Source organism: Ambystoma mexicanum, chromosome 1p (genome assembly GCF_040938575.1).
Source record: "Ambystoma mexicanum isolate Mex_15411 chromosome 1p, UKY_AmexF1_1, whole genome shotgun sequence".
NCBI classification, from domain to species: domain Eukaryota; kingdom Metazoa; phylum Chordata; class Amphibia; order Caudata; family Ambystomatidae; genus Ambystoma; species Ambystoma mexicanum.
In genome coordinates this window covers 36,390,061-36,409,884 of record NC_090921.1, presented here as the reverse complement: position 1 = coordinate 36,409,884, position 19,824 = coordinate 36,390,061, and the positions used below count along the sequence as shown (strand labels likewise).

General features: G+C 51.3%; 1 protein-coding gene across 1 annotated transcript in view; it reads left to right on the top strand.

Annotated features, from left to right (window-relative positions):
• LOC138565383 (uncharacterized) overlaps nt 1-19,824 on the top strand; it is a 77,410-nt gene that overhangs the window by 12,598 nt on the left and 44,988 nt on the right. The window contains exon 2 of the mRNA XM_069642974.1: nt 12,865-13,931. Coding sequence (XP_069499075.1) covers nt 12,896-13,931 — 1,036 coding nt within the window. The 5' untranslated portion in view covers nt 12,865-12,895. The remainder of the gene's footprint in view (nt 1-12,864; nt 13,932-19,824) is intronic.

Sequence of the window (19,824 nt, the reverse complement as noted above, 5' to 3'; positions counted from 1 at the left end):
GTAGTGAAGGAGGCATTAATGAAGTTGCTAATGGAAGGGACCAGGGTCTTCGTGCAGTCCTTGATAATAATTGCCAGGCATGCATCCACTTTGCATCTAGAGGGCTTTAGACTTTTGAGCAAGGCAGTGACTTGGTCCTCCAAGATTGTGTTGAATTGGAATGGGGGCGGTCTTGAAAGCCTGTGTGGTTGGGGAGGAAGACTATTAGGGTAGATGGTGGCTTGCTTCTGTATTTTTCTTTTTCTGTAGCAAGATGATTTTGTCCAGGAGGGCACTTTTGATATTTGTAAACTAGGTTGCATCTTTAGAGAGTCAAACGTTGGAATGGAGGGCATTTCTAGTTCTCTGAGTAATAGAGAACATGTCTCAGGTGTTGGTCTTAGTGTTGGCGATTCTTATGTTGTATGTAGCTGAATTTCACTTTATTTAGAATGAACATACAAAGAACAGAACAGTAACACAATCTCAGTACCATTACATTGCATCTAGAGTGTAAAATTTACAATTTACCAAGAATCATACAGTATTGTTCCTAAATTTATGAAGTAAAGAAACTAATCGTAATCACAAAGAACATTTTTACAACCAATGTATAGATCTTGGACGTACAACAAAGAAGACACGACAACAGAAATGAGCACAACAGACAACTCTATGTATCTATTAAGCCGACCCCCTAATCGATATAAAGAGACAATTATATATGTGGACATCTAGCTGTACAATTCATTAAAGGACCCCCAAAGTCGAGAATAATAACCCTCCCTTCCTTGTTTCAATAACATAACTTTTTCATAGTTTGACAAAGTTTGCACATCCAATAACCATTTGTCCACATTAGGTTTCTTTCTTGACTTCCAAACTCGTAGTGTTTGCTTTGCTGCCGTTACCAACACTCTATTGATCCAGACCTTTATTACTCTGGCCTTATCTCCCCTACCTCTGTTTGATAATAAAATTGTCAAGCAAAAGGTACGTGGAAGTTGCTCCTCCACCACAATGTCCAATCTATCTAATACATCAGACCAAAAGTTAGATACTGTTGAGCATACCCATAGCATATGCATTAAAGTACCTTCGCCACATCCACAACCCCAACAGGAATCAGCCTCCAATAGCCCCAACCTTGCCATCCTACACGGTGTCCAATATAACCTGTAAAGGATCCTCTGCCTAATGTATCGTAGCCCCAGATCCATCTTTGCTTGCACCCCTATGTGAAGCAGATAGTCCCACTCCTTCACAGGGATATCTATGCCGAGATCCTCCATCCAGGCCTGGCGAAGCTTATCCCAAGTCTCCACTTCTGACCTTTCCACTGGCATTCACTTCATGGACACAGCACACGTGGAAGAGCGAATAATCTCACACAACGAGGGTCTATCTTTTATAACTTCATTCAGCATGCCTGTTCTTTCAGTCAAAAGAGCTTTCAAAGACCTATAACGTTCCCGTTCCCCCAATCCCAAAAGATATTCTCAATTGATCAAAGGGAATCATGTGATCATTTTGCCACACATCACAAATTTTAAGTATGCCCTTACTGATCCAACTTTTCCAGCATAACTTTTTATTCGCCATTTGCAGCCCCACATTATGCCACAGAGCTGCATCATCATGCATCCAGATATTCTCTCCACTATTTTTCATAAAACTTTGTAATGCCTCGAAATGTTTTAGGTTCCTGGAATTGCCATTGGGAAGTGGGTGCAATGAAATACCTAGGTGTTTACATGGTCTGAGATTTGAAAAGAATGGCTGATTCTCCAGCATGGGGTCTGGCATGGATTCACATGCTCATGAATATTCCCCGTTGTCGGGCTGGGAATCCTCGGTAAAGAAAAAACCAGTATCAGTTTCGTTTCTGATCTGTCTTTCGTAGTAATAACCAATCACTGGTCTCTGCGTCATACTGACCACAGCCAATAACTGCCCTCTACCTAAGCCCCGCCTCTGGCAGCCATCTTCAGATTTTTACCGCACTTTCATGTGTTGGGATCCTCGTGCTATTGCTCTCGAGCGTTAGTGCTATTTTTTCACGTTTTTTCTCAAAAACTTTGTTTTTTCGGTCAAAAGAGCCTCAAGCTCCACCAACTCTCCATCCGATCAACGGGGACCCGTGTCGGATTCGTCTGCGCCCCTCAAGGGTGAAGATTTCGTCGAGCTACGCTTTTGGAGGACTCCAGAAGTTTCTCAGGCCCGTCTCGGACATGGCCCAGGAGAAGGGAAGCTCGACGCCCGGAAAGCTGTTCAGGGTCTGCCCTGGATGCCAGCTGCAGAACGTCTTTAAGGAGGACGAACACTCCTTTTGTCTTTACTGCTTACATGAGGACAAGACGCACGTGGAGAAGGACTGTGCGTTTTGCGGCAACATGTCGGAGCGGACCATGAAGGACCGCCATCAACGTCTCGCCAACTGGCTGGAAGGGAAGAGCCCGTCCGGCGAGAAGAAGAGGAAGAAATCCGAGCGGTCTTCTAAGACCTTTGAGGACGCCCCGGCGACGGGGGTCCAACACAAGGCCAAGCACCGCGTGTCCGCTGGCAGCGGGAGCGCCGAACGGTCGGGCTCTACGGGCGCCAGGCAGGGCGCACCCTCCCCGGCACCATCAACCACGAGCCAACGCTCTGGGTCGGGTAAGAGGAAGGCCGAGCACCCGGCAAAGCTCTTGGAGAGGCCCCGGTCGAGCTCGAAGGCCCCATCAGAGGGGGAGCGAGGCAGTGTCCCCCCCCCTCAAGGATAAGGCAGTGAGCGCACCTAAGGTGGTGAAGGCCTTAATCCATCTGGCCAAGGCCTCTATCGAGACTGTCGCGGCGGCCCTGGCTCAGCCTGTGGAGGCTACACCAGTGGTGGTGACCTCGGGGCTCAGAGTCTCCCTGCCACCTCGGAGGGAGTCCTCTTTTATGCCCATCGACAGGACCCCCGTGAAACCTCCGGCGGAGAAGAAAAAGGGGGGCAGGGTGTCGTCGTAGATTCGGCTTCAACCTCGGAGGAAGAGCTGATCGAGGTCTTAAGCCACGGCCTCGGCGTGGAAGAAGACCGGCCCATCGGGATGGATCCCGACGCAGGTGACGACATCGTCGAGGGTGCCGACGGGGCCCCTGATCGCCCTCTCGGATTCCCCTCTGCCAGCGGCGCAAGACAACTCGGCGGCCATTTTGTTGGCTATACAGTCCTTATGCTCGGAGATAAGGACGAGACTACCGTTGCCAGCGGAGGAACCACTCCCGTCGGGGGACCCAGAACCGGGACCTTCTGGCGTTCCTCCTCCCAAGAAAAGAAGGATTCACCCTCCACCTCCTTTTCATCCGTCGCGCCCCGTCCAGCCCTCCTCCCCGTCCACAACCCGAGGGGATGATACGGGGACTGACACGGCCGCGACGGGTACGGACGACGAGGTCTACGACGAGGATCTGCCGTCGTCACCTCCCACCAGGGCTTCTCCGCCCGACGAGATTGGATCGTTCCACTCCATGATCGCCAGGGCATCCGAGCTTTTCCAACTCTGCCCTGAGGAGAAGAAAAAGGAAGGATTCCTTTATCAACGGCGCGAGGCCAAGAGGAAGACGGTCCTCGCGGTGCCTCTACTGGACGACATTTGGGATGAGGGCCTCGCCCTCCTCAAGAACCCTTCCACGACGCCAGCTAGAAGAGACCGGTACGAAAAGAAGTACCGGGTCCCGGACGCGGCCCCCCTGTGCCTCCGGGCGCAGCCTACCCCGGACTCCGTCGTCTCCGCGGCGGCCAGGAAGAAAGCGGGGGGGGGGTGCGGCCTCCACATCGACTTCCCCGCCGGACGGCGAGGGAAAGAAATTGGACACTATGGGACGCAGGGTCATCTCGTCTGCAGCGACGACGATTAAGGCGCCCAACGCCTTGGCTATCGTGGCCTGCTACGACAGGGAGCTATGGTACAAACTGGCTCCCCTGCTGGACTTCCTACCGGACGACAAGAGGGCGGATGCCCTGGAAAACCTACAGGAAGGTGAGGTGGCGTCGGACCACGCCATCACTATTGCGACGGACATCGCCGACACTGGATTTCGCCAGTTGGGCAACGGCGTGTGCCTTAGGCGGCGTGGATGGCTCAAGGCTACGGACTTCCGTCAAGACGTACAGACCAGAGTCCTGGACATGCCGTTCGATGGGAACAACCTGTTTGGGAAAACAGTGGACGATTCCCTTCAGGCCATTAAAGCAGACACGGAGACGGCCCGGGCCCTTGGGGTTCTGCAGCAACGACGGCCGCCCTTTCGGAGCAGCGGAGGCAAGGGCGCCTCCAAAGGTTCCGGCGGCGGTTTCTCCACCTACCGTCAAGCGGCCCGCTCGTCGTCTCAGGAGGCCTACAGGGGACGAGGCAAGTCTGGCGGACCCCGCCGTCGTCGCCAAGGAGGTCAAGGCGGCAAAGCCTCGTCGAAACAGGATTGAACCGGCCGTGGGGTCGGGCCCCCACCGAAGCACCCCGGTGGGAGGCCGGCTGGCGAGCTTCGTCAGCGTGTGGGAGTCCATCTCCACCGACCGTTGGGTGCTGGATGCCTTAGCGCGGGGCCACGCGCTCGAGTTTCAAAGAAGGTGCCGGCGCGTCCCCCCCGTGGCCAGGAAAGAGCTTCACGTCCCTCAGCTTCTCCTGGAGGTAAAGGCGATGCTCAGGAAGGGCGCCATCGAACTCGTCCCAAAGAGGCTTCGGGGCTCCGGAGTTTACTCGAGATACTTCCTCGTGAAGAAGAAGACGGGAGGATGGCGCCCCATCCTAGACCTGCGACGTCTGAACAAGTTCATCAAGGCACAGAAGTTCCGGATGGCCACCCTCCAGCACGTCTTGGGTCAGCTGGAGGAAGGAGACTTCCTGTCGTCGTTGGATTTGGAGGATGCCTACTTCCATATTCCCATCCTAAAGGGGCACCGAAAATTTCTCAGGTTTGTGGTCCAAGGGCGTCACTACCAATTCAAAGCCCTCCCCTTCGGACTACGGTCGGCACCCAGGGTATTCACCAAGTGCCTTGCACCGGTGGCGGCGCAGCTGCGCCGAGAGGGGATCCACGTCTACCCCTACCTGGACGACTGGCTCATCCGAGCCAAGACGAGGGAGCTCGCCGTGGAGCACACGGCAAGGACCGTCCAACTTCTCACGGACCTGGGATTCTCCGTGAACTACGCCAAATCCCACCTGGTACCCGCGCAAGACGCACTGTTTCTGGGAGCGAGGCTCGACACAGTGTCCCTTCTGGCCTCCCCGTCGGAGGAGAGGACCAGGGCCATCCTGGGCAAGGTACAGCGGATGTTGGTGGCCGACGCGGCCAAGGTGAGATCCATCAAGTCCCTCCTCGGAATGATGTCTTCTGCATCTACCTCATTCCCCTGTGCAGGCTCCGGATGCGCCCGTTGCAGGAGTTCCTGGACGCGCGCTGGATCCAAACGACGGGCAGCTTTGAGGAAAGGATCACACTCGACGAGAGTTTCCGACGAGCGATCCGGTGGTGGGGCACCCGCGCGCATCTGACGGCGGGCATGGACTTCCAGACCCCAGCCCACCAGGAGACAGTGACCACGGATGCCTCCCTGGAAGGGTGGGGAGCGCACACCTAAAATCTGCACGCAAGAGGCCTTTGGCTCCCGACGGAGAAATCCCTACATATCAACGTCCTGGAGCTCCGTGCAGTGTTTTGGGCCCTCAGGTCCTTCCTTCCGTCCCTCAAGGGCAAGGTGGTGAGGATCTTCACCGACAACACCACCACCATGTTTTACATCAGAAAACAGGGCGAAACCAGGTCCCTAGCACTGTCCAAGGAGGCGCAGGACCTGTGGCATTGGGCCGTCGCCCAAAGGATATTTCTGGTGCCGTTTCATCTGGCAGGGATAAAAAACACCATCGCCGACTCACTCAGCAGGGAGCTGCGCTCGTGCCACGAGTGGGAACTACGGCAGGATCTAGTGGATCGCCTCTTCCGACGGTGGGTACACCCCAGATCGACCTGTTCGCGACGGCGACGAACTCCAAGTGCCGGAGGTTCGCCAGCAGGTTTCCCCAGGCGAGGAGCATGGGCGATGCTTTCTCGTTCCCCTGGGAGGGCCTGTTCCTTTACGCGTTCCCTCCATTGCCACTGCTGATCCGGCTCATCAACCAGCTCAAGAGGTCACGGTGCAGGATGATCCTCGTCGCACCTGCGTGGCCGAGGCAGATATGGTTCCCGGACCTTCTGGACTTGTCAGCGTCCCCGTCAATCAAGCTGCCGGTGGACGCGGATCTACTCTCCAGGGAAGGAGGCGGCATCCTCCACCACGACCCGAAATCGCTGAACTTGCAAGCCTGGCTCCTGCAGCGCTAGAGTTTGGAGGATACGACATACCGGCCGACTGCAGAGAGGTTCTTGCAAAGGCCAGGGCGTCCTCGACTCTTAAATGCTACGGACACAAATGGAAGAGGTTCTCTGTCTGGTGCCACGCACAGAAGATTAACCCTCTACGGATTACGGCTCCCCAAGTACTGCCGTACCTGCTGACGCTGGCCAAAGCTGGACTGGCACACGCGTCCATCAAGATTCATCTTGCTGCGATCTCCCGATACACCAGAACCATGGGGCGGACGTCCTTGTGGTCTCATCGTCTGGTGAAAGAGTTCATGAAGGGACTGTTCAGATCGTTCCCGCCGGTGAAGGCTCCGGCCCCGGCGTGGGAGCTCAACGTGGTGCTGACCAAGCTAATGGGACCTCCGTTCGAGCCTCTGCACTCGGCCCCGTTGAAGTTTCTGTCGTGGAAAACAGCGTTTCTTGTGGCCATCACCTCCGCACGACGAGTGGGAGAGATCCAGGCCCTTTCCTGCAAGGCCCCGTACTTGACTTTTCACGACACGAGGGTAGTGCTCAGGACGCACCCCTCCTTCATGCCCAAGGTGCCGTCGGACTTCCACCTCAACGAACCCTTGGTGTTGCCTGTGTTCTTCCCGTCGCCTTCGTCGCCGGCTGAGAGGACTTTGCACTCGCTGGATGTGGCTAGAGCGCTGAAGTTCTACGTGGACCGCACGAAGTGTTTTCGGAAGACGTCACAACTCTTTGTGAATTTTGGACCTGTCAATCGGGGGAAGGCTCTCTCGAAGGCTTCCATTTCCAGATGGCTCTCCGGCTGTATCATGTACTGTCATCGGTTGGCAAACCGACCGCTGCCTGGCCGTCCGAGAGCCCATTCCACCAGAGCGATCGCAGCTACCACGGCGTTCCTTTCTGGTGTGCCCCTGCTGGACATATGCAGGGCTGCTACGTGGAGGTCGACGCACACCTTCACGAAATTCTACTGCATCGATCGGGATTCCAGGGAGGAGTCCAGGGTCGGCCAAGCAGTGCTGCGCAACCTGTTTGCCTGAGGTGAGCCTGGTGAGGAGGTAAGATGCTTAATGTTGAGTTTGATGTAATGCTTAATGTTGAGCCTTTGCCACCTCCCGTGGTTGTGCATGTGTGTACTGCTATGTATTCTTTATTCATGAGCATGTGAATCCATGCCAGACCCTATGCTGGAGAAGGAACAAGTTACTTACCTGTAACTGTTGTTCTCCAGCATCGGTCTGGCATGGATTCACATGCGAACCCTCCCGCCTACCCCTCTGCGGCTCTTCACTTGGTCATACTGCCACTTCACGTGCTTCCAAATCTGAAGATGGCTGCCAGAGGCGGGGCTTAGGTAGAGCGCAGTCATTGGCTGTGGTCAGTATGACGCAGAGACCAGTGATTGGTTATTACTACGAAAGACAGATCAGAAACGAAACTGATACTGGTTTTTTCTTTACCGAGGATTCCCAGCCTGACGACGGGGAATATTCTTGAGCATGTGAATCCATGCCAGACCCATGCTGGAGAACAACAGTTACAGGTAAGTAACTTGTTCCATACAATATATTGAGAATATTAAAAGGGACATATTGAAATGGGGCCGACTAAACTTGGGATTATGGGCGAAGGTTAACGCCGTGAAAATCGTACTTTTGCCAAAGATACTCTACATCATACAGTCCATCCCCCTGACGTTCACTAAAAAAGTCATTTGTTCTATTGATGAGGTTTTTCAGAGATTCCTCTGGGGGGGGGGGGAGGTAAAAGGCCAAAAGTGCCTAGATATATACACGTCCTGTGAAAGAAAGAGGATTTGGGTACCCGAACCTGATGAATTACTGTACTGGATTTGTCCTGAAAAAATCTACTTCTTATTTCTCCGAAAACAATTATGTCCCCTAATGGCATATCATTGAAAATGCTCAGTTTTCACCTTATGCTCTGAGTGATATGTACTCTATGTCAAAAATGCCAAATTCGGAAGTGAAGCTACCTACTATGAATGAGGATTTAAGTAGGTTGGAGGGGGACTTTTTCCATTTGGTTTCAGCTTCTCGTTTCTTGGCACAGAGTGCTAGGAGGTCAGATGTGAACCAGGCATTGCAGTGAGTTGTAGGTTTCGCTTTGCGCAGACCAAGGGGAGCTAAGCTATCAACTGCATCACACCGCATCCTGGCATATAAGTCAGTGAGCTTGTCTGGGTCAAAGTGAGCAAGGCAGACTGGTTGTAGCCTGGCAAGCAGGGGCAGATGCAGTTTTTCGTGGGTTTCTGCAAGCAGTATAGTCGGGGGGGGGGGCATAGGTATGGTGCTGCGTGCCGGTGGGCTTTTGCAGGCAATGAAGAAGATGATAATGGTCTGTCCAAGGGCAGTTGGACATTGTGGAGATTCAACAATTGGGGACAGTAATCCAGTACAAGATGCAACCTTTTTTATGGGTGGGCGATGCTGTACATGGCTCGAAACCTAGTGCATTGACGGCGTGCTCTGCAGAAGCGGCATTCAGATCATTCAGGTCATGGAGACCTAAGTTGAGGCCACAGAGGAGAATGATTTTAGAGGTAGGTTTAATATTGGTGCTCAGCAGGTGGAGTAAATCCTCTTCGAAGGAGTTCAGAGGACCGGGAGTCGGAGGCTGTAGATGACATGCATCGTTATAGTCTCAGTGTATGATGGGGGCATTTTAAGGAAGAGTATGTTGCAATTTATTTATTTAAATTTGCAATGATCCAGCTGCGTTAAGGCGATTTTGTCTAATGGACAGGGAGTCTCTTGCTATTAGGGCAACCCGCACCACCTCTGGTGCCCGGTCAGTCACAGCAAAGGATGGAGTAGTTTGTGGGAACCGTGATGGAGAGGCAAGGGCCTGATGTAGCATGGAGCCAGGTTTCAGTAATGGCAAGTTTGTCAATGTTATTCATAGTGATGAGGCCATGGATATCTAAGGGGTGTGCATGAATGAATCTTGCATTGACTAGGAGGTCGGGGGTCTTTGATGGGTGTGAGAGGGGTAGTACGACTGCAGGGGATACCCTCTGTGGTTTCTTGCCACGGTGGCGGGAGGCTTGACAGTAGTTTGGTAGGGTTTGCAGGTGATCGGTTGGTGTGGCAAAGATACACAGTACCTGGCAGGATCATTGTGGGGAGGGCTGTGATCAGTGTAGAGACTGGGTGGCTAGAAAACCCAGAGGTCGGCATCGAGTTAGGAGAGTGAGAGGGCGTCTGGTTGTGCCAGAGGCAGTTGGGGGTGGCTTTAAGCACCAGCACAGGCAGCTCCCCAGAAGTGTTGAGCTTGATTTTTAATTTATTTATTTATTTATTTATTTATTTTGTTTCTTGTTTTAGTAAGGGTCTACGATGGCATGAGGGCCTAGTACTACCAAGTCAAGCATTACTAGACAGCAAGGGCATTAGGGAGGCATACAGCAAGGGAGCCATCCTAATTCTGAGTTTCTTGAGTCGTTTAGCTGCAGTAGCATCTAACATAGACAGGTTAGAGCTGCTGCACAAGTCCAGTGTCTGTTGGGGACCGCGGGGAGAGGGATGGCAAGGCAGTACTTTGGCGACAGGGGGGCTGGATGAACAGAGGTTGCTGAGGCAATGCAGACGACCACTTTCTGTTGGGCAAAGCGGGGAGCGGGCTGATCACGCAGTGCTTTGGGGACGGGGAGGATGTGGGGGGCTGCAGGTGACCACTGTCTCTTGGGCATTGCAGGGAGCGGATTGGCAACACAGTTCTCGTGGGAAACCTTGAGGACACTGTGAGATGGGAGGATGGAGCAGGCTTAAGGCTGCATGGGTGCGGTGTGAGCTGGGGTAGGAACGGGGTTGCTAGATACGACGCACAATAAGGAAGCATGTAACGTTTTGCCAGTGTAGGGGCTGAAACAGGCTGGACAGGCCCAGACAGGAAATGCAAGCCTTAGGTTGGGATCTTCGGAGTGCGTCCGGTTCGCCTGCCGGCTCTCCTGGAAAGGCTCACTTAAGGAATGCTGCAGATAATCAATGGTATGCTGAGGCGAGTCGGAGACCCGGCGTCTCTGAGCTCCAGGGTGTGAGGAAATGGCGGCGGCCATTTTTGACTGCAGCTGCTGCTCTGCATCATGCAGTTTCAGCCAGGCAGGGCCTGCAGCCTGGAGACTTGCATGGAGATGCTCCGTTATTTCAGGGATGTCAGGTAAAGGAGACATTCCCCAGCAGGGCTTACCTTGGTGGTGGGAGGGTGCCAGCTGATCATAGTAGCACTTACTCTCCAGTTGGGGCCAGACAGGGGCCCACAAGGGGTTTGGAACCGACCCTTAACCCTGATTGCCCTTGGTGATTGTATATGGGGTGATGCACCTGAGACTGCCCCCTACCTTTATGCGTTACCAAGTGGAGGTGGTCTGGGGATCCACCGTATACCTACTCCAGGTCCAGAATCCACTAGCTTGGGGCAGCCCCAGCCCCTGTTAGCCACCCCTTGATTGGTCTCAAAGGTTAGACAGCAGACTTCACCATAGTGGGCAGTACATCTTTGATAGGTGTGCACTTCTGCTGCATGGATGATTAATTCAGATCTTAGCAGTGCGAGGATAGAACAAATGATTGAGTGAAAACATATTAAAAGCAGTTCATTATGCAGGGATCGAAATTAAGATTAGATAAGCGGGAGCTAAAAGCAGCTCCTGGGTATCCAACATTGGCCAGTGAGCAGGCGCTAAAAGCAGCTCCTGGGTATCCAGCATTAACCAGGGACCAGGTGCTAAAGCAGCTCCTGGGTATCCAGCATTAACCAGTGACCAGGAGCTAATGCAGCTGCTGGGTATCCGGCATTAGCCAGTGACCAGGAGCTAATGCAGCTGCTGGGTATCCGGCATTAGCCAGTGACCAGGAGCTAATGCAGCTGCTGGGTATCCGGCATTAGCCAGTGACCAGGAGCTAATGCAGCTGCTGGGTTTCCGGCATTAGCCAGTGACCAGGAGCTAATGCAGCTGCTGGGTTTCCGGCATTAGCCAGTGACCAGGAGCTAAAGCAGCTCCTGGGTATCCGGCATTAACCAGTGACCAGGAGCTAATGCAGCTGCTGAGTATCCGGCATTAGCCAGTGACCAGGAGCTAATGCAGCTGCTGGGTTTCCGGCATTAGCCAGTGACCAGGAGCCTAATGCAGCAGCTCCTCCTTTTACTCCATCCTTTGCTGTGACTGACCGGGCACCAGAGGTGGTGCGGGTCGCCCTAATGGCAAGAGACTCCCTGTCCATTAGACAAATCGCCTTAACGCAGCTGGATCATTGCAAATTTAAATAAATAAATTGCAACATACTCTTCCTTAAAATGCCCCCATCATACACTGAGACTATAACGATGCATGTCATCTACAGCCTCCGACTCCCGGTCCTCTGAACTCCTTCGAAGAGGATTTACTCCACCTGCTGAGCACCAATATTAAACCTACCTCTAAAATCATTCTCCTCTGTGGCCTCAACTTAGGTCTCCATGACCCGAATGATCTGAATGCCGCTTCTGCAGAGCACGCCGTCAATGCACTAGGTTTCGAGCCATGTATCCAGCATTAACCAGTGAGCAGGAGCTAGAAGCAGCTCCTGGGTATCCAGCATTAACCAGTATCCAGGAGCTAAAGCAGCTCCTGGGTATCCAGCATTAACCAGTGAGCAGGCGCTAGAAGCAGCTCCTGGGTATCCAGCATTAACCAGTGAGCAGGCGCTAGAAGCAGCTCCTGGGTATCCAGCATTAACCAGTGAGCAGGAGCTAGAAGCAGCTCCTGGGTATCCAGGATTAGCCAGTGAGCAGGAGCTAGAAGCAGCTCCTGGGTATCCAGCATTTACCAGGGACCAGGTGCTAAAGCAGCTCTTGGGTATCTAGCATTAACCAGTATCCAGGAGCTACCATGGCAGAACAAGGAGCTAGTACATAGTACTCCGAAAAATCTAATTTCCACATAATATCAAAACTATCTTTTGTCAATTATCTATCACCTCTTATGCTTTAAATGTTGTGTACATGTGTCCTAATGTTTCTCCAGCATGGGGTCCCTGAATAATCCCTGTCGTCCGGCCAGGAATCATCGGTAAAAAAGAAAGCAGTCCTGCTTTAAAAGCTTGAAAACTGCCTTTCTCCCATTAACCAATCACCGGAGACTAGGTCATCCTGCACCCTTCTAATGACGACCGTCTCCTGATGTCCCGTCCCCCAGCTTCTATCTTTAGATTTTTACTGCATGTTTTGGTGCCGGGAGTCCTCTCGAGTTGCTCTCTTTGAGTTGCTCTTTGAGCAATTTAGTTCTGATTTGTGATTTTTTTAAAAAAAATTTTTTTTTTTCTTCCTATGGATAAATTGTCCTATTTTTGTCCGGAACGCTGTTGGTGTCCAGCTAACCAGGCTCTTCTATGCTCCAAATAGGCCCTAAACAGCTCCTCCCAATTTCAAGCCCGGTTCTGTTTAATTATTGTTGGAAAACACCTACTATCTCACTGACCCCTCTCTTGTATACACTCATGTTGCAACCATTGCTGGATTTATTTACATTGTACATTTTTCCTTCTGCAGAGAACTGAGACTTGAACATCTAGACATCTAAATGGGGAGAAGAAAAGAACAGGGTTCTTCGGAGCGTGAAAGAGCAACAGCACCAGCCAGTCCTGCCACTAGTGTCTCTACTGTAAGAGCCACACCTGAGCTTCTCTTCTGGCCTGAAGACTCTGAAATACTGGGGGCTGAGGTCTGGGGAGGGGCAGTAAGTGAGGAGGCTAGGAAGCTCTCATTGTCGAATACCATAAATAAGGGATCTTCCCAAAGCTCCCCAAGGATCTTTGAGTCTGTGCCCTCTACGTGGCATGCCCCCAACACAGGCCTTCTAAACATGCTACAGAACCTGCAAGCCAAAATGGACCACTTGCAAAATACTCTGGAGGACATGCCCCTTAAAGTTGCAGAGATTATGAAGCAAAGCTGGCTAACAAAGGGTCAAGATTGCCTGAAACAACGTATGTCTGTGCAGGCGGTCAGTCCAGCAATGAGCAGGGACTGTAACCGACAAATATTTCCTCCGCCTCCTCTTCCAGGAAATGCAGGGGAGCCGGGCCTATGTCTTCAGCAACTGTTTACTGATGGACAGTTACAACAGAAGAACCAGTGCATCCAACCAGTGATTACCGGTGGTCAGAGTCAACAGAAGCAGTGCATAACACCTGTGATTAGTGATGGGCAGGTACGGCATAAACGCTGCATTCAAGCATCGTTTGGAGATTGGCATTGCCTGCAGCAGAACCAGACCATAGAGTCATCTTTTGCTGATGCACAGAGACCAGAGGAGAGCCAGCGCACTCAACCCGTGTTCACCGATGAGCAGGACCCAGATCAAAGCATCAAGCTTGCACCGCTGTGTCCTGGAGGGAAGTGGCTAGAGGGGAGCCACATCTGGCAACAGAGGTTTCATAAGGCGCAGGGTCTAGATCCGAAGTACAAGAAAGATGCATGGTGTTCTGATGAACAGGGTCCAGGTGAGCCTTCAATATCTCTGGGATCAGACACACTCCCTGCAAGTGAAACTGCCTTCATAGACTCTTTGGCAAGAAGAAATGAAAATCCAAAAATGCCTGCGTTCAAAAGCCCAGGTATGTTTGTATTACCATAGATTCCTGTCCAGAAAGGATGCAAACTTAACAAGTAATTGAGGATGTTGCATTTTGGGATATTTCGCTAGCCCATCTTTCCAGCTTTTAGTGTCTGGTGTAAGAGACCTGTTTGTTTGTGAGATTACAGACCTATGTCAATTGTTTTTTGTAAAAGCATCGGGATCTAAGGGAGATTTTGGGGTGTTGACCTCGTAGAGAACGATTCAGCCAACAAGGAGACCTGAAGCTGAGGTTGGATCTTTTGGGCTGAAGCGGGCAAGGGTTCGTCCCATCCTACATTTACTCCCTCCCCACTTGCACGCTCTGAATTGACTCACAACCTAGTAGGAACATTATTGTTTTTCTCCCCTGTACCTCCCCCTCCCTTGTCTTTATGTGCCTTGAAACCCTATTTCGCTGTATAGGCGCTTCATAAATATCAAATACATAAAGGGTTCTGAGAGGCTATTGGTCAGGCGGGGTCCGCAGTGCTGGCGTGGCCATGGCAAAATGATCGTGCATTGCACTCCTACTCTGGAGATTAAAGTGGCTTCTGTACAGTGAACACAGCTGGCCCTTCTTGCCCGGCTTACTATCGTCCAATCTCCATCACTCCTTTTCTGGGCAAACTCCTGAAAACGCTGGCCATCTCGCAGCTTAACCGTCACTCTGATTCTGTTGGTTGTCTCCACGACCACCAGTCTGGCTTATAGAGCTGCCAGAAGCACGGAAACTACTCTCCTGAACATCCATGAAGATCTGCTTTCCAACCTTGACTCCTAACATCCGCTCTGTCCTCATCTTACTCGATCTCTCTTCTGCCTTCAACATGGGTCAACCATACCATCCTGCTCAACCGTCTCTGTGACAACCTATGTATCACTGATCAGGCTCTGGCCTGGCTGACCTCTTTTCTCTCTGATCGACCCTCCCAATTCCAACTTGGGTCCTTCCTTTCATCTATCTCCCTTTCTGCCTGCGGTGTTCCTCAGGGGTCTAACCTTCCACCCTGACTTTTCAACCAATACCTGAAAACTCTCGCTCACCGCATTGCCATTTTCTGCTCCAATTTTCAGTGCTATGCTGATGACACTAAACTCCGTTTCAGGCTTCCCTCAGCCACCTCTTCTCCTATCTCTGTTTGCCCATCTGCCATTCAGGATTGGTGTGCCGCCAACGTTCTCTGCCTGACCGCCATTACGACAGAGATCCTCCTCATCAGCACACCTTCACCCTCCTTTCCTGTCACTTGTTGCCCGGCCTCCCTTGACCCTCCTCCTACCCCCACCTGCGAGGCTAAGAACCACAGGGTCATCTTTGACTCCACACTTTCCTTCTCTGCCCGCATCTCTGATGTCTCCAAAATGTCAACCTCTCTACTGCACCTCCTGAGAGGTATTCTGCTTTTCCCCTCCTTCCCCCAGAAGCTCAGTCTCTCGAGCGCTGGTTCGCTCTAGGTTGTATTATTGCAACAGCCTCTTTCTAAATCTACCTGCTTCTACTCTCTGCCCTCTGCAACTTATCCAGAACCGGACTGCGAGACTTGTCCTTGGCCTCAAACCCTGGGATCGTACCTCTCCAGCCCTGAAATCTCTCCACTGGCTCCAAGGATTAAATTCAAGACCCTTTGCGTTGTCCAGAAGGCTTTCTGGTGCCTGACTCCAAAATACCTTCAGCTGTCCCTCCATAAATACCTTCCCTCCCGAGCTCTTCGCTCCTCAAGGTCAGTCGTTTTGTAAAGAAACGAGCTGGGGGTAGATCTGTCTTCGGCAGGGGCCTCTCTGCCACTCTGAACCTTGAGGAGAACCATCTCCGGTTCCGGAAGCACCTCGAGACCTTCCTCTTTGCCTCTGCCTTCGTTCCTCCTCTCCCCTGCTGATCTGTTCTGTCTCGGCATCGTGCACTTGGTTACCCTCTGACTTTCGGGCCCAGGTACCTGCTCACCCTGCCACCAACCCGCACTGCCTCCTGGCAATCCCTTGCACTGGGGTCTGTATCTGTACCTCTAAAGTCCCCCCCCCCCTTTTTCTGCACTTTTCAGACACACCCTGCCTGTTGCCTTAAACCTAGCACTTGCCGCTTGCTGGCTCCACTACCACGGTTTGCTGCTTTTTAATTATTTATTTGTATTCCTTTGCTCAGCACTTTCCACTTCTCCCCCCTCACATGCACTTTCCCCTTTGTCTATCCCATGTACATGCACGTTCGCACTGTCACTGGGCCTAGTAAGATTGTTGTTTTGTTCTCCCTTGTTCCCCTCCCTAGCCTCGTCGCACTCTGAAACACTTGTGTACGAGCTTGATACAAATAAAATATCAATATCAATGTCAACACAGGCAGACAATTATAGCGCTGCATTTGCAGGTGCCACTTAGTTACCTTGAGCATTGTTCACTTCCCTGTATAAGTGGAGATCCATGTCTCTGTGGATTGGGTCCCGAGGCTGATCACGCTGCCTGCCATCATGTTCTTTGGTGAATAGGAGTATGTTTGTCTATTATTTCTTAAGACGAAGGCAAACCCGTAAATGCTCCTGCCTGCAGGGTGTTCTGTCGTCAATCAAGAATTGACCCAGATGTGCTCTCCACATAAAATGAGAGCTGGTTTCCAAATTCCCTGTTGGTGATGATAGACCAGCAGCTGTGGTGCTGCTGTTTCAGTTGAAATACGTTGAATGATATTGGTACAGCGGACCAACAGCGGTCCTCTGGATACCATAAAAGAAATGGGCATTGATATCCTTGGCCCTAATTAGCCCTGTGAGATGGTTTAGCTGGGACCTGAGAAAGAGGCGTCTCCAGGGAAGGTGGAACGAATGGTGCTCCAAGCACCGCCTGAAGAAGGGTGTCTTGCTGTAGGCATACGCATCCCTGGCATGGGTGGAGCTCTGAGACTATGCAGCCGCCTGAGGACAAATGGCTTGCCGTAGGGTCCATTCTACCCCGCATCCGGTTGAACACAGACAGTGCAGCCAAGTGACTACAGAATTAATGCACACAGCATATACTGGAAGCCAACAGAGGCTGGAAGATGCCATGGAGAGAATGCCCCCTCCATGATCTTCCCAGACGAGCACCAGTCATCTAATCTGAAGCTAGGTAGAGGGACTGACAGAATAACTCTCCCCGGTACAAGGAAGAACAACGCAGGAGTCTCAGGATGGAAATGGGGCCTGACAGTCCAAAGCAAGAAACAAGACTTATCCAAGCAACCACTGTGCTCCGCTCTGCTTCTTTTCCACAATCCCATATGGATTGTTTTGCTTTGCGATGATGTGCTGTGCTTATTGTGTTGTCACGCAATGTTTGGCAAGGTGTCCAGTCACTGTTATCCCCCAGTCACCTTTCAGGACCAGCGCTTTTCTTGGTCTCATGTCCTATAGTTTTAAGGCTATAAAAACATAAACATTGCAAGCAGGACAGTTCTTCCCATCTCTCTACACATTGCAAGCAGGACAGTTCCTCTCATCTCTACACATTGCAAGCAGGACAGTTCTTCTCATCTCTCTACACATTGCAAGCAGGGCAGTTCTTCCCATCTCTCTACACATTGCAAGCAGGACAGTTCCTCTCATCTCCCTACACATTGCAAGCAGGACAGTTCTTCTCATCTCTCTTACACATTGCAAGCAGGACAGTTCTTCTCATCTCTCTACACATTGCAAGCAGGACAGTTCTTCTCATCTCTACACATTGCAAGCAGGACAGTTCTTCTCATCTCTCTACACATTGCAAGCAGGACAGTTCTTCTCATCTCTCTACACATTGCAAGCAGGACAGTTCTTCTCATCTCTCTACACATTGCAAGCAGGACAGTTCTTCTCATCTCTCTACACATTGCAAGCAGGACAGTTCTTCTCATCTCTCTACACATTGCAAGCAGGACAGTTCTTCCCCTCTCTCTACACATTGCAAGCAGGACAGTTCTTCCCCTCTCTCTACACATTGCAAGCAGGACAGTTCTTCTCATCTCTCTACACATTGCAAGCAGGACAGTTCTTCTCATCTCTCTACACATTGCAAGCAGGACAGTTCTTCTCATCTCTCTACACATTGCAAGCCGGACAGTACTTCTCATCTCTCTACACATTGCTAGCCGGACAGTACCTCTCATCTCTCTACACATTGCAAGCAGGACAGTTCTTCTCATCTCGCTACACATTGCAAGCAGGGCAGTTCTTCTCATCTCTCTACACATTGCAAGCAGGGCAGTTCTTCTCATCTCTCTACACATTGCAAGCAGGGCAGTTCTTCTCATCTCTCTACACATTGCAAGCAGGACAGTTCTTCTCATCTCTCTACACATTGCAAGCAGGACAGGTCTTCTCATCTCTCTACACATTGCAAGCAGGGCAGTTCTTCTCATCTCTCTACACATTGCAAGCAAGGCAGTTCTTCTCATCTCTCTACACATTGCAAGCAGCGCAGTCCTTCCCATCTCTCTACACATTGCAAGGAGGGCAGTTCTTCTCATCTCTCTACACATTGCAAGGAGGGCAGTTCTTCTCATCTCTCTACACATTGCAAGCAGGGCAGTTCCTCTCATCTCTCTACACATTGCAAGCAGGGCAGTTCCTCTCATCTCTCTACACATTGCAAGGAGGGCAGTTCTTCTCATCTCTCTACACATTGCAAGGAGGGCAGTTCTCATCTCTCTACACATTGCAAGGAGGGCAGTTCTTCTCATCTCTCTACACATTGCAAGCAGGGCAGTCCTTCTCATCTCTCTACACATTGCAAGCAGGGCAGTTCTTCTCATCTCTCTACACATTGCAAGCAGGACAGTTCTTCTCATCTCTCTACACATTGCAAGCAGGACAGTTCTTCTCATCTCTCTACACATTGCAAGCAGGACAGTTCTTCTCATCTCTCTACACATTGCAAGCAGGGCAGTTCCTCTCATCTCTCTACACATCTACACATTGCAAGCAGGGCAGTTCCTCCCATCTCTCTACACATTGCAAGCAGGGCAGTTCCTCCCATCTCTCTACACATTGCAAGCAGGGCAGTTCCTCCCATCTCTCTACACATTGCAAGCAGGGCAGTTCCTCCCATCTCTCTACACATTGCAAGCAGGGCAGTTCCTCCCATCTCTCTACACATTGCAAGCAGGGCAGTTCTTCCCATCTTTCTACACATTGCAAGCAGGGCAGTTCTTCCCATCTCTCTACACATTGCAAGCAGGGCAGTTCTTCCCATCTCTCTACACATTGCAAGCAGGGCAGTTCTTCCCATCTCTCTACACATTGCAAGCAGGGCAGTTCTTCCCATCTCTCTACACATTGCAACGAGGGCAGTTCTTCCCATCTCTCTACACATTGCAAGCAGGGCAGTTCTTCCCATCTCTCTACACATTGCAAGCAGGGCAGTTCCTCTCATCTCTCTACACATTGCAAGCAGGGCAGTTCTTCTCATCTCTCCACACATTGCAAGCAGGACAGTTCCTCTCATCGATACACATTGCAAGTAGGACATTTCTTCTCATCTCTCTATTGAGTCCAATGAGTTGTGCCTAACTTATGTTCGGGAGTATAGATCACACGTTAACCTCTCTTTTCCAACATGTGGCCAGCCTGCTCTTTTCAAGCACGTTTGACTCACCCCGCCATCCTTCCGCTCCTGAGAACTATTATATTCTTAAATAGCACTTAATATTGCAGTGTCTTGTAGCCAGTGGTATCTGCCTTGAATCACTATATAAAACATGATTTTACATTGATCAAGGTCGTTTTGATGTCTCTCGTGACCATAGGGCAAACCGTCTATGTGGGGGGGTAACAACCTCCAAATTCCTCCATAGCTGGCTGCTAATCTCCCAAGAATCCCGACTGTTAGATGTTGCCTAGCAGGTTTACCCCTGGCTTCCTGTTGGAAGTTCAGGAACTGTTTTCTAT